Raw genomic sequence first — 12940 nt, forward strand, 5'->3', positions numbered from 1 at the left:
TTTCGCTTTTTTTTCCTTTAATGAATGGATCTGTGATTTTGATTCCAGCTGCGCCTCCCATCTTCCCCTTTGCACCTTTGTCTGGGGAGCGGGGCTGCGGAGGGGCGCAGGCCCATGCCTTTGCCTGCTGCTGTGTGTGGTTTGGAGGCCGCCTCCCCCACCCCGCCCCACTGCCCCCAGGGTGTACAGTGGGGAGGAACTCGGGGAGGAAAGAGAAGCACCTTCCCACTTCCCAGTAGGAGCTGGGAACCTGGCCCCTGCGTCCTCTGCCCAGGTTGTGAGGGGGGTCTTGGGGATGCTCTGGCCCCATGTCTCCCTTGCCGACCCACCAGCCAGCTTCCCTGGGGAAGAGGGGAATCTTCTGTGCCTGTCTCCCACCTCCAGCCCCAGCTCAGGGCTCCTCTGTGCTGGAGAGGGGGATGTGGGGGGGATGACCCTGGGATCTGAGTGTCACTCACCACCACACTGGCCTCACACCCTCGCCACCCATCCGCTACCTCTACACTCCCTTCCTGAAACCCATCCTGCCCCATCTCCGGCCCCACCCCGGCCCCCACCAGCCGGGTCTGTCTCCCGTCCCCCTTGCCCACCTTGTTGCTGTCCGTCTCTCACTCTCTCTGGGTCTCTCTCCATCTCTCCCGACCTGTCTGCCTGTGTGTCTCGTTCTCTGCTTTTCTTCTCCGTCCACCTCTCTTTGCAGTGCTGTCTCACCCTCCTCTCCCGACATGTCCCCACCCTTGGCTGGCCAGCAGCCCTCACGCTGGCTCACTCCCGCTCTCCGTCCGCCCAAATCTTCCCCGCCTCTGGCCCGGGGGAACCCATCCATCGTGGAGGGGCGGGCTGGGAAGGGCAGCCCTGGCCCTGGCTTTGGCCTGACTCAGGGCCTCGCCCGGCTGCAGGTTATCACGGCGGCAGCTACAGCCCCGACGGTGTGGAGCCCGTGAGCCCCGTGAGCTCGCCCAGCCTGACCCACGACAAGGGGCTCCCCAAGCAGCTGGAGGAGCTCGACAAGAGCCACCTGGAGGGAGACCTGCGGCACAAGCAGCCAGGTGGGGTCCTGCCCCCACAGACGGGGAAGCTGAGGCACTCGGAGGCGGTGGAGTTGGCCCCGTGTCTCAGCTCAAAGGGCGGAGCCGGGATCTGAGGATGGCAGCCCCAGGGGGCCACCGGCCTTGCCCACCCTGGCCACGCCCTGACCAGCCCTGCTCTGCCCGCAGGCCCTGGGAAGCTCAGCGGCGAGGCGGCACACCTCCCACACCTGCGGCCGCTGCCCGAGAGCCAACCCTCGTCCAGCCCGCTGCTCCAGACCACCCCAGGGGTCAAAGGTCACCAGCGGGTGGTCACCCTGGCACAGCACATCAGTGTAACTACCCCGCCTCGTCATTGCCTTTGCACCTGGGGCAGGACTAGGTCCTGAGAAAGGGAGGGGAGGAGGGTCCACATGTCCTCTAATGGGTTAACTGAGTCCTGGGTAGGGGTGGGGGGCGAACCAGGGATCTGGGGGTTGGCAAGGGCACGTCATGCCGGGCTTCCCAGAGTCGTCTCCAAATCAGGTGCTGTAGCTGTCCCCCCTCCTCCACCGATGGGGCGTCAGGTGCATAAGCCCATCCACGATCCATACCTCACACATGCTGGCCTGTGGAATCTGACCCATCTCAGGGCCCAGCTGGGGACTTCTGGCCTCACCCCATGCACCTGGGGGCATTGAGCTGCTACAGACAGGCTCAAAGCTCCTGGGGAGCCAAGGCCCACGCCCCCGGGTTCTGCCCCCAAAGCTCAGCTCAGCCCTCACCCCATCTGGAAGGTTCTGGCAGCTGGCTGGCACCTGACCCTTCATGTCTCCCCTGACCCTTGGCCTGCAGGAGGTCATCACACAGGACTACACGCGGCACCACCCGCAGCAGCTCAGCGCGCCCCTCCCTGCCCCCCTCTACTCCTTCCCCGGAGCCAGCTGCCCTGTCCTGGACCTTCGCCGCCCACCCAGCGACCTCTACCTCCCACCCCCAGACCACGGGACCCAGGCCCGTGGCTCACCCCACAGTGAAGGGGGCAAGAGGTGAGCAGGGGTGGGAGACAGGGTACCCCTTGCCAGTCCCCACCGAGGAGCTTTGTTAGGTGTCTGCTGCGGGTAGGGTGAAGCTCGGGGGGCGGGGAGTTGGCTCAAGGTCACAGAGCAGCTGGACACCTAGCTGACACGTACACCACACTCGGGGGGTTCCAGACACTGAGCTAAACCCTTCACACACTCCAACCAGGATCCTCACCACAGCCTCAGGAAGTATAGGCAGTGTTACCCCATTTCACAGATGAAGAAACTGAGGCATGGAGCAGTGAACTCACTTGCCCACGGGGACGCAGCCAGTAAGTGGCGGAGCTGGGATTCGAAGCAGAGCTGTGTGATGTGAGAGTAGCCTCCCAGCAGGCGCACATGCACTTCACACTCCTGGTTACCCCTAGGGGCCCCCGGTCAGAGAGGAGAGAGGAGGACCCCCTTGAGGGCCCTCCACTAGGATGAGGGAGCCACTCTGGGTGGCACACAGAGGAAAGGAGATGGCAGGATGTCTTTGGGGGAGCAGTGGGGTCCCTGGTGTGGGGAAGCAGCAGGGGTTCGACAAAGTGCCCCCCACGGGCCAAATCCTGCCATAGCCTGTTCTTGCACAGTCCGTGAGCTGAAGACGGTATTACATTTTTAAAGGATTATTCTTTTTAAATGAAGAAAAATATAGTCAAGACCACAACTGGCCCATCACTCCTGAAATATTTATTATTTGGCTCCTTATAGGAAAAGTGTGCTAAGCGCTGGTTTAGAGTGAGGCAGGGCTTGCAGGGGAGTGGAGGGAGGGGTGCGCCCCCTTCAAGAGGGAGAGCTCAGAGCTCTGACCACCGCTGGGACCCTCTCTCCACCCAGGTCTCCAGAGCCAAGCAAGACGTCAGCCCCGGGCAGCGGTGAGGATGGTATTGAACCTGTGTCCCCGCCGGAGGGCATGGTGGAGCCTGGGCATCTGCGGGGCACCATGTACCCGCTGCTGTACCGGGACGGGGAACAGGCGGAGCCCAGGTATCTTCTCAGTGGCCCCTCCCCTTCCTGGGGCGCTCAGGAATACAGCCCTTGCCCACCTGTGGCCTTGGTCCACCGCTGTGCAATTGAGGGCTTGACAAGGGCTTCAGGGTGCAACTGAGGACCTCAGACCTACTAAACAAGGTCGGAACTTGGGAGACCTCCATGGCAACTTCCAGGGTCTTGGGCTGGGGTCTCTCAGCTCAGGCTGGGCCCCTGTTGCCAACACTTGAGGATCTGAGATTTGAAGAGCTACATGTTCTGGACCAAGCCGGGGCCCAGGGTTGGGAGGGAGGCAGAGAAAAAAGCCCCCTCATCTCAGGGGAAGGTGTGATCTGAGCCCATTTGGGCCCCTTTTCTGGGCGTCTGACTGTGGCAGGCAGACAGGTATGGCCCACCAGGACAGCTGGGGTTCTCCAGAGATACCGGAGCCCAAGGATAGGGGATTTCAGAAGACATGGTCCCTGAGAGACTGAGGAAGCAGGCTCGGGGGTGGGAAAAGCATGATTCTGAATTTCTAAGGCAGATCAGGTGGTGAGCGCCCCATCATCAAGGGTGTGCAAGCTCAGCACCAAGTGAACTGACCTGTGGTGTCTGAACCTTGCAATAGGATGGGCTCCAAGTCTCCAGGCAACACCAGCCAGCCGCCGGCGTTCTTCAGCAAGCTGACCGAGAGCAACTCGGCCATGGTCAAATCTAAGAAACAGGAGATCAATAAGAAGCTGAACACCCACAACCGGAACGAGCCAGAATACAGTAAGCGGCCCACCCGCTCCCCGGGAGAAGGATGACAAGGGGGCGAGATTGGGGACCAGCACGGCCAGGTGGACCTGCCGACCACCTCTCCTGCTCACCCGTCACCTCATGTTCAAGGAGCCCGAGGTGGTCTCTCTTTTTGCTCTGGGTACCTGGTGGCACAGAATGCAGTGCCCAGAATGGTGCCCAGCGCACAGGGGGCTCTCGGGGAATATTTGCATGAATGGGCCAGTTCACGCTGGGCACCAGAGATGGGGGTCACGCGTGTCTCCCATTCACAGTGTGCCTCACTTTTGTGATTTTCCCGTTTGTATGGTTCCTGGATGTCAGTCCTAGCTCAGCTCCCCACCCCTGTTAGCACAGCGCCTGTCCCATAACAGATGCTCAGGAGACCCTCTGAGCCGGTAAACCAATGAATGAAGGGTCCTCATATCCCCAGCTTCAAAGAGCTCTTTAGCTGGGGAGAGCTCGAGGGCCTTGCAGAGCCTTTTCTTTTTCTGGGGCTGGCATTGCAACCTTGAAGACAGTCCCTGGCCCAGGCTATTAAGTCCAGAATCTTGTCAAGTGCCGTGCGCTGGCCAGCGGGTGAGCAGCCCCCGAGAGCTGACTCAGAACGCAAAATCTCAGATGTCAGGGCCATCTGGCTGTGACCTCTGTCACCCCATTGATCACCAGGATTGATTTGGCTGACCTGGCTGGCTGGCGGGCATCCCCTTCCTCCCTCACTGCTCCACGCGTGTGCCTCCGAGAGCTGTGTGCTCAGTTGAAGAGGATGACCTTCCCCTCTTTGGTCAAGGGTGTATGAGTAGCTCTGTGCTCCCCTCTAGCTGTGCTAGAACCTCCACATGAGCGCTCAGGGTCCATTTGTAGGAGAATCCTATGGACAGAGGAGCCTGAAGGGCTGCAGTCCATGGGGTTGCAAAGAGTCAGACACAACTGAGCAACTTGGCACACACACACAGGGTAGTCAAGCTTCCAAGACTCAAGACAGCCAAGTGAGGCGTTATGTATGGCAGGCTGCCTTTTTTTAAAAAAAATACAGACTCTCAAGTGCTGCCCCAGGTGGTGCTGGTGGTAAAGAATGCACCTGCCAATGCAGGTAGATGTCAAGAGACACGAGTTCGATCCCTGGGTCGGGAAGACTTGGAGGAGGGCATGGCAACCCTCTCTAGTACTGTTGCCAGGAGAATCCCATGGACCAAGACTAGCCCTGCTGCCTTGCACAAGCTCCCGGCTGGTGCACCTTGCCTAGACCAGACAGGAAAGTGGGGCGGGTGGCGGGGGCATGGGGTGTGGGGGACGGGGCAGATGATTTCCAGGATCTGTGGGCCCATCGCCCTAACCCTTCTTATCATTCCCCTCCAGACATCGGCCAACCGGGGACAGAGATCTTCAACATGCCCGCCATCACCGGAGCAGGTAACCATCCATCCCGGGGGCCACCAGCCCTGTGCCTGTCCCCCCACCCCACCCCCATCACTATGCACCCTGGGGAGGTCACACTGGGTGTCTGGACCCAGGAGGAGACTTGGGAGTGAGGTCACGGAGGTCTCTGAGCCCCACATCGGCTGTAGCCATGGTGAAAAGCAGCCTTTCTCAGTTCGAGTGTGTCCCCTCCTCTGGTCTAAACAAACGTTGCAGTGGGGATACAGATGCACATAAAAGGCTGGAGACGAGGGAGAGGGGAGGCCTGCAATGAGTCTCTAATGGAGTTCAATTTCAAGGCCTCCTGGTGCATTTAGGACAGTGTTAGAATCACACACAGCTGTCCAGAAACTTACCCGGCTTGTTTGTTGGGGTCTCAGATGGAGACTCAAGTCTGTGGATGGGTAGTGAGCCTGTGTGCTCACATACAGCCTGCCCTTGTGGTCCAGGTGGGCATTTTATATAGACAGAGCATCAGTTTTACTTGAAAATGCTAGCCAGGGGGCTAGGGGAACACTGTAGATGTATTCTGAGAGGAGTGTAAAATCCACACGTGTTTTTAAGCTGAGACTTAAGCCTTTTATGATGCATTGGAGGCCCTTGGGCTTGGATCCCCCAGCCTCCAGTAGGGGCCACACTGTGCATTTCTGCTGCCTCTGTAGGGCTGGGTGGGGAATGGCCTTGTGTCTGGTATGAAACGACTGAGCCCAGAGCAGATGGGGCTGACCCTCTGCCAGAGAGGAAGCATCTTCGGGAGGAACACAGGGGCACATACTGGCCTTCTTAGGGCCATCACAGCTCCAGGAACAGCTGAGCAAAAGACAACTCTTGGATTTTATCAGGGGGCCACAGGGCCTCTAAATGCTGAGCCTTAGGCAACAGGGAAGAGGCAATCTGGTCGAAACAACAAGATGGTCAGAAATGGATGTTTTCAGAATGTTTCAAACCTTGACTGAGACGCTGAGACACGCAGGTACATGTGTATGTAGAGATTCACGCGCAACAACGAAGATTTATCTGAAAACTTGTATATAAATTAGATTCAACTTTTTTTTCAAAGCAATGTAATCCAAACAAAAGAATTTCCCCCAGACCTCAGTCTCTGCTGCTTTAGCTCCTGCTTCAGGACTGGCGGTGGGTCAGCTTCCTGACTAAGTACCAGTCAGACCACGTATCTATGACCTTGGTGTCGGGCTCATCTGTGATTGTAGCATGCTAACCTACCGAGGAACCATCATGACCAGTAGCCCTCACATCTATTTTTTTCCACTTCCCAGTGTTTTAGTTTGTAGGATCATAAATGGGTGGACCGCCCCTCCACCCATCCATCACCCCTGTTGGAAAATTTGCTTTTTCTTGATGGACATGGCTTTTTTTATTTGAAGTGCTGATGAAACATGGCCAAGACCCAGCTTAAAAAAAAGTCAAGGGGTCTTGTGGCTGTGAATGAGTTTGAAAGTAAAAAGAAGAGAAAAAGAAAACGTAGACAGCAGATAGTTGCTTTAGAAATGTGACTTTAGAACTGCCGTGTCACGAAGTCAGCAGTCCAGTTTACAGATGAGTCAGGGGTCAGCCAGACTTGCTAATCATACAGTTGGCTCGGAGCAAAAGTTTTAAAATTCATGAAAAATTCTGCCTGGTGGCAGGCAGAGAGCTTTGTCGGCGGTTTTTGAAAGCGAAGTCTGGTTTAACAACAACAAAAATGCCCCAAAGAGGCACATTCCCCGGGGTTTGCAAAATCAGTCCCTGGGAAACACGAGAGGGTCAGAAAACCTGTTAAACAGAAAGGAGTAACTGGCTTGACTTCGCAGTGGGTGTCTGGAAGGACCCATGGGGGCAACCGTCGATCGGGCCACTGCGGGCCGGGGTGGCCAGGCGGGCGCGGCCAGGCCACCGTCTCCAGCTCTGCCCTGACCCTCGCACGCACCGTAACTGCATGGCTGCCACCCTCCCCACCCCCCCGTCCGTCTCTGCACCTCTCTCTCCTCGTGGCTCCCTGGGCGGGCAGAAGGCGTGGGAGGAGAGTTAGGCCCCAGCTGCGGGGCGGTGGGGGACAGGCAGGGGGCTGGGCGCCCCCAGGTGGGGGCAGCGGAGGACTGTCTGGTCACCTTCCCCCCGTCCTCTCCGCAACCCTGGGAACCAAGGAAGGACTCCCCCATGCCCAGCACTGCACTCAGGCTGGGCTTAGTTTCCCTGCAGCCCTTTCCCCTCAATAAGGGGACCTCTGATCCTGCCCTCCACCCCACTCCCTGTTTTTAAGACCACTTGGATTTTAAATAATGACACAGCCCCAGCTGGGGTTAGGGAGCCAGAAGGGGCTTCCGATTCCCCAGAGAGCAGAGTAGAAGTGAGGCTTGGTGGGGGGTGATGAGCATGTAACTTCCCCAAAGCCCACCTCTCCCCCTCACCCACACCGGGAATCCCTAAGAGTCTCCAGTGACCAAGTCAGAGGGAGGCTTCCCGCCCCATCGCCCCATAGGGAAAACCAGGGCGGGCGGGGTAGACAGGGAAACCGAGAATCGTCGCTTTGCCGAAATGTGCTCACTGTGTATTCTCTCTTCTCCTCCCTCTCTCCCTCTGTGCTTCTCTCTCCCTCCCCCCTCTGGCCCCCTCCTGGCCCCTCTGTGTGTGTGTCTCTCTCCCAGGCCTCATGACCTGCAGAAGCCAGGCGGTGCAGGAGCATGCCAGCACCAACATGGGGCTGGAGGCTATTATTAGAAAGGCGCTCATGGGTAAATATGATCAGTGGGAAGAGCACCCGCTCAGCGCCAATGCTTTTAACCCTCTGAATGCCAGTGCCAGCCTGCCCGCTGCTGCTATGCCCATAACCGCTGCTGACGGACGGAGCGAACACGCACTCACCTCGCCAGGTCTGCAGGCCTCCTCCCGCCTCGGCCCTCCAGCCCCGCCCGCCCACCCCGTCTTTCCCTACCCTGGTGTCATTAATCCTCCCGCCTCCTCCTCCTCCTCCTCCTCCTCCTCCTCCTCCACGGTCCTCTGACCAAGGCCCCCCCTCCCGCCCCCCATCCCCAGCTTTGGAGCTTGTGACTTGACTTTTTTGTGCGTGTTTGATGTGGTCCTGGAGTTGGCTAACCCCATGCTGGGCGGGCACCCCTAGGTGTCCAAGTTGCCCCGGGTCTGCCCTTGCCCACTGGGCACGAAGGAGCTGCCGCTTTTCTAAAACCACTCATGCCGCTGCCCGAGCCCTGCCCTGCCTTCCTCGAACCCTGCCGGACACAGGTCTCTGGATGCCTGCGTCCCGGCCCCTCTTGTGTCTCCTTGGGGGCGATTGGGCTGGAATGAGGACCTTACCTTCTCTGTGTGGATCGAGGGGACCCCTGGGCTCATGGGCAGCCAGGCCGGTGGGCTCTGTGCCTGAGATTGCCACCATGCGTGTCCATGGCTGGCCCTCGGGCCTGATGGGGAAGAGACCAGGGTCTGTGTGCCAGGCCCAAACTCAGATGAGTTAGGGAAACCACACGGGCCAGCTCGCCCTCAGCCCTGGGTCCTGAATCAACACTCCACATATCAGAGCAAGGGCTGGACAAGGAGAGCGCTTGAACCATTTTTCTAACCTGGACACTGTGGCCCCAGGAAGTTTTTGGACTTAAGGCAAGCCCAGGCCTGGCCTCAGGGCCCCCGGCTTCCCTGCAGAGGGCCTGCAGCCCTCCAGGCCCCAGCACAGTCCTAGGGCGGTCAGGGTCAAGCCAGAGGCCTGAGGCTTTGTGCTTGGAGTATTAGCCCATAGTGGGCAGATGGGCCTCGGGGCAGCCTGAGGGGGCTTTGCACATAGTACTATCCACTGCCCTAGTAGAAACCCCTGCACATCCAGGCGCATGGCTGGGTCTGGACATCTGGTTGACCTCTTTGGCTTCCCAGGGGCCCGAGCTACTGTTCCCCCTCCCCAGGGGGCCCAGGAAGCAGGGGTCAGGGCCTCACCCATCCTCCAGTCCCTGCAGCATGAGACCTGTCCTCACAGTCCAACGTGGCCCCTTCCGTGTGTCTCCCTGCAGGTGGCGGCGGGAAGGCCAAAGTCTCCGGCAGACCCAGCAGCCGAAAAGCCAAGTCCCCAGCCCCAGGCCTGGCATCTGGGGACCGGCCACCCTCCGTCTCCTCGGTGCACTCGGAGGGAGACTGCAACCGCCGGACTCCGCTCACCAACCGCGTGTGGGAAGACCGGCCCTCGTCTGCAGGTGGGCGCCTGGGCTGGGCGAGGGGGCCAGGCCAGCTGCTTGAGCACCTGCTGTGCACAGAGCGTGTGGCCAGGCCTGTTCTGAGAAAACCCCTCAGGGCCCTGCCCAGCTAAACTCAGGCTCACACAGGGTCAGGACACTTCCTGTATGGGCCCAGCTGGAGGGCAAGGGTGCAGTTAGAGAGGATGAAGGATTCTGGAAGTGAAGAGAGAAGCTTGTGGGCAGGGACCAGTCCCATGGGTTTGCAGGGGGGTTGCAAGAGAGCTGCCCACCCCCGATTTCTTTGTGAGTGCGAGGAGGTCCCTGGCGGAGGTTCAGGAGATCCCTTGGCTGCAGAACAGGCCCCGGGGACAAGGGCAGGAGCAGCTAGGAGGCTCCTGCAGGGCTGGAAGATAGGCTGCTGGGCATGGATGGGATGGGAGTGGTGGCAGGGAGTCCAGGCGGGCAGTTTGAGAACATTCAGGAGATAGAAGGGGCAGCGGAGGCAGGAGGGTGAGGGCCCCAGGGTGGCAGGTGGGTGGGGCCCACAGGGACTGCCTGGCTCACCGAGTTGTCTCTCCTGGTCTCTCCGGCAGGGTCCACCCCATTCCCCTACAACCCCCTGATCATGCGGCTGCAGGCGGGGGTCATGGCCTCCCCGCCCCCGCCCGGGCTCCCCGCGGGCAGCGGGCCCCTGGCCGGTCCCCATCATGCCTGGGACGAGGAGCCCAAGCCGCTGCTCTGCTCGCAGTACGAGACGCTGTCCGACAGCGAGTGACGGTCAGAGTGGGGAGGGGGCAGCGAGCAGCTGGAGCAGCGGGTCGAGGAGTGGGCGGCCGCCGACTCCCCGCACTGAGGAAGGAGCCCCTGAGTCTGCCTGTGCGCCCATCCGTCCGTCCGTCCGTCCGTCCGTCCAGAGCCGGCATCCTTGCCTGTCTAAAGCCTTAACTATGACTCCCGCCCCGGCTGGCCCGCGCAGTGACCTTACTCAGGGGATGTTTACCTGGTGCTCGGGAGGGGAGGGGCCGGGCCGGGCAGGGGGCGCAGCAGGCGTGTGTGGCGGCCACACGCGTACAGCCGGGGCGGCCAGGGACCCAAAGCAGGACGACCACCCACCTCCCACGCCACTGCCTCCCCCCTTAACGCATTTGGAACCAAAGTCTAAACTGAGCTCGCAGCCCCCGCACCCCCAGTCCCGTCTGCCCCCAACCCACCTCTCGCTTAGCACTCTGGACAGACGGACACGGGCCCTGTCCAGGCCCCAGCACTCTTGTCCCCGGACCCCAGGGGCTGCCCCAGCCGACGAGACCGTGGGAAACCGAATCAGGCCAGGTGGGCAGGTGACAGGGCCAGGTGTGGCCTGGGGCGAGCGGCTGCTCCGAGGAACTGGACTGTTTCGTTCACGCAGCATTGCCGCAGTGGCGGGAAGGAAAGGCAGGTGTAAATGATATATTGGTTTACAGGGTATATTTTTGATACCTTCAATGAAATAATTCAGATGTTTTAAGCAAGGAAGGACTTACCCAGTATTATTGCTGCTGTGCTTTCGATCTCTGCTTACCGTTCAAGAGGCGTGCGCAGGCCGACAGTCGGTGACCCCATCGTCCACAGGACCAAGGGGGGTGGAGGCTGCCAGCCCCCAAGCCCCCCCCGCGTCCTCCCTTCCTCCCTTCCTTGGGCAGAATGAATTTGATGGGTATTCTGTGACCGCCATCTGCGCACGGCGGTGGCGTCCTGTCATTTACACACGTTCTTCTCATTAAAAAGCAAATTATACTCGAGTTACAGAGGCTCCTTCTCTATCTCGGACCCGCAACCCAGAGTGGGCAACGCAAAACAGGACGGTGGGAGTGTAACCCTGCAGGGGACAAGGACACGTCCCCTGACTCACGAGACTCGTCCCATCTGCAGGTGAATGTTGTTGTTCAATTGCTCAGTCGTGTGTGACTCTTTGCAGCCCCATGGACTGCAGCAAGCCAGGCTTCCCTGTCCTTTACTATCTCTCAGAGCAAACTTATGTCCCTTGAGTCAGGAATGCCATCCAACCATCTCATCCTTTGTGTCCCCTTCTCCTCCTGCCTGCAGTCTTTCCCAGCATCAGGGTTTTTTTCCAGTGAGTCGGCTCCTCTGCAGCCGAGTATTTATACCAACCGTAAGGACGTCGATGTGCGGACATTGAACCATCACACCCATAGTGGGAGTACTGAATTTTCACCCACGAGGAGGGTATCGGAAATTCACACCCATGCTGACAGTGTCTGAGACGGCCATCATCAACTCTGAACTGTTAAATACCTTAAACGTTATTGTTCTGGGACTTGGCTGGTGGTCCGGTGGGTAAGAATCCACCTTGTGGCACATTGGGCAGGGGCTTGATCCCTGGTCGGGGAACTAAGATCCCACGTGCTGCGGGGCAACTATGCCTGTGCGCAGCAGTGAAGATCCCGTGCGCCCCGACTAAGCTGCGGCATAGCCACATAAATAAATACTTTAAAAATTATTCCACCTACACCTCGTTAGAAAACAGACAGATCCTTGGCTTTGAACATGCGGCAGAAGAGGGAACAGCCCTCCCAGCTCAAGTCTTAAGACACGTGCCGATTAGCAACTTGCGGTTTTGGTTGAACGGGTCTCAAGGGCTGTGCTCTCAAGACCGCCCTGTTCCTTCAGGAGTGGAGCCAGCGCTTCAGAGAGGCTGCAGTTCTTTGCAGCGGATATGGCGTGTGGGATTGGCGTTCAGGGCGGGGGGGCAGAGGAGGAGAGAACCAGGGCCGCTGGAGGGAGGAATTGCCATTCCGAGCCCAACGTTTAACCTGGTGGTCAACCCAGCACCCCATCTCCCCAGGGTGTAGACCGGGGCATGGGGGGGTTGGAAATCTGCATCCCCAGGGGACTCTGCCCAGCCTCGCTGGCACTACAAGTTTACCCTGCGAACCTTTGCCATGAAGGGAGTAGGCAGAGGGCTTGAGTCCCACAGGGTGCAGCCTGGCACCTGGGCTGCAGTACTGGTGCTGACAGGCAGGTGGCAGTGTTGGGCCAGCAAAGGGTCTTGTCCTGGGTGGGGCCTCCCTCTGCCTGGGGTGCGGGCCAGCCCCCGCCTGGAATCCAGGGTGGGTCAGATTGTGCAGGCCACACCAGCCACCAGGGGTGTCACCCAGGATCCCATGGCTCTTCCCACAGCTGTAGTCAGACCAGGGTGATATGGGGGTGGGGGTGGGGGTGAGGGGGTAATACAACTGTCAGCCCACAGGGTCATCTCTGCCAGCCCTCTGTCTCAGGACGTCAGAACTGACACCACCCAGCACCTCTGTATTCTCAGGGCCGGTAGCACAGACCCCACGCCAGGATGTTGGCAGGGCACAGAGAGAACTCAGGCCCTCCTGGTACCTGCAGAGGGTCCACCCACTCTTCCAGGCTCAGCCCCCAAAGGGTTCATCCAACTCCTCTCTGGGTCAGTTTCCTTACTGGCCCATCTTAAAATGGAGTTCGCATTAACTCCCTGGTGGAGTCTGTCCAGTGCAGAAGACCC

General features: G+C 59.3%; 1 protein-coding gene across 28 annotated transcripts in view; it reads left to right on the forward strand.

Annotated features, from left to right (window-relative positions):
* NCOR2 (nuclear receptor corepressor 2) overlaps positions 1 to 11192 on the forward strand; it is a 235426-nt gene extending 224234 nt beyond the window's left edge. For 20 of the 28 annotated variants that reach the window (XM_060401093.1, XM_042234520.1, XM_042234523.1 and 17 more), the window contains 9 exons: positions 900 to 1049; positions 1218 to 1363; positions 1863 to 2056; positions 2909 to 3058; positions 3669 to 3814; positions 5180 to 5233; positions 7885 to 8109; positions 9253 to 9432; positions 10008 to 11192. In XM_060401093.1, coding sequence (XP_060257076.1) covers positions 900 to 1049; positions 1218 to 1363; positions 1863 to 2056; positions 2909 to 3058; positions 3669 to 3814; positions 5180 to 5233; positions 7885 to 8109; positions 9253 to 9432; positions 10008 to 10189 — 1427 coding nt within the window. In that variant the 3' untranslated portion in view covers positions 10190 to 11192. The remainder of the gene's footprint in view (positions 1 to 899; positions 1050 to 1217; positions 1364 to 1862; positions 2057 to 2908; positions 3059 to 3668; positions 3815 to 5179; positions 5234 to 7884; positions 8110 to 9252; positions 9433 to 10007) is intronic. The other 8 variants (XM_042234533.1, XM_042234537.1, XM_042234534.1 and 5 more) reach the window with 2 other exon arrangements.
* The last annotated feature ends 1748 nt before the right edge of the window (positions 11193 to 12940 follow it).

The sequence above is a fragment of the Ovis aries genome, chromosome 17, assembly GCF_016772045.2.
Source record: "Ovis aries strain OAR_USU_Benz2616 breed Rambouillet chromosome 17, ARS-UI_Ramb_v3.0, whole genome shotgun sequence".
NCBI classification, from domain to species: domain Eukaryota; kingdom Metazoa; phylum Chordata; class Mammalia; order Artiodactyla; family Bovidae; genus Ovis; species Ovis aries.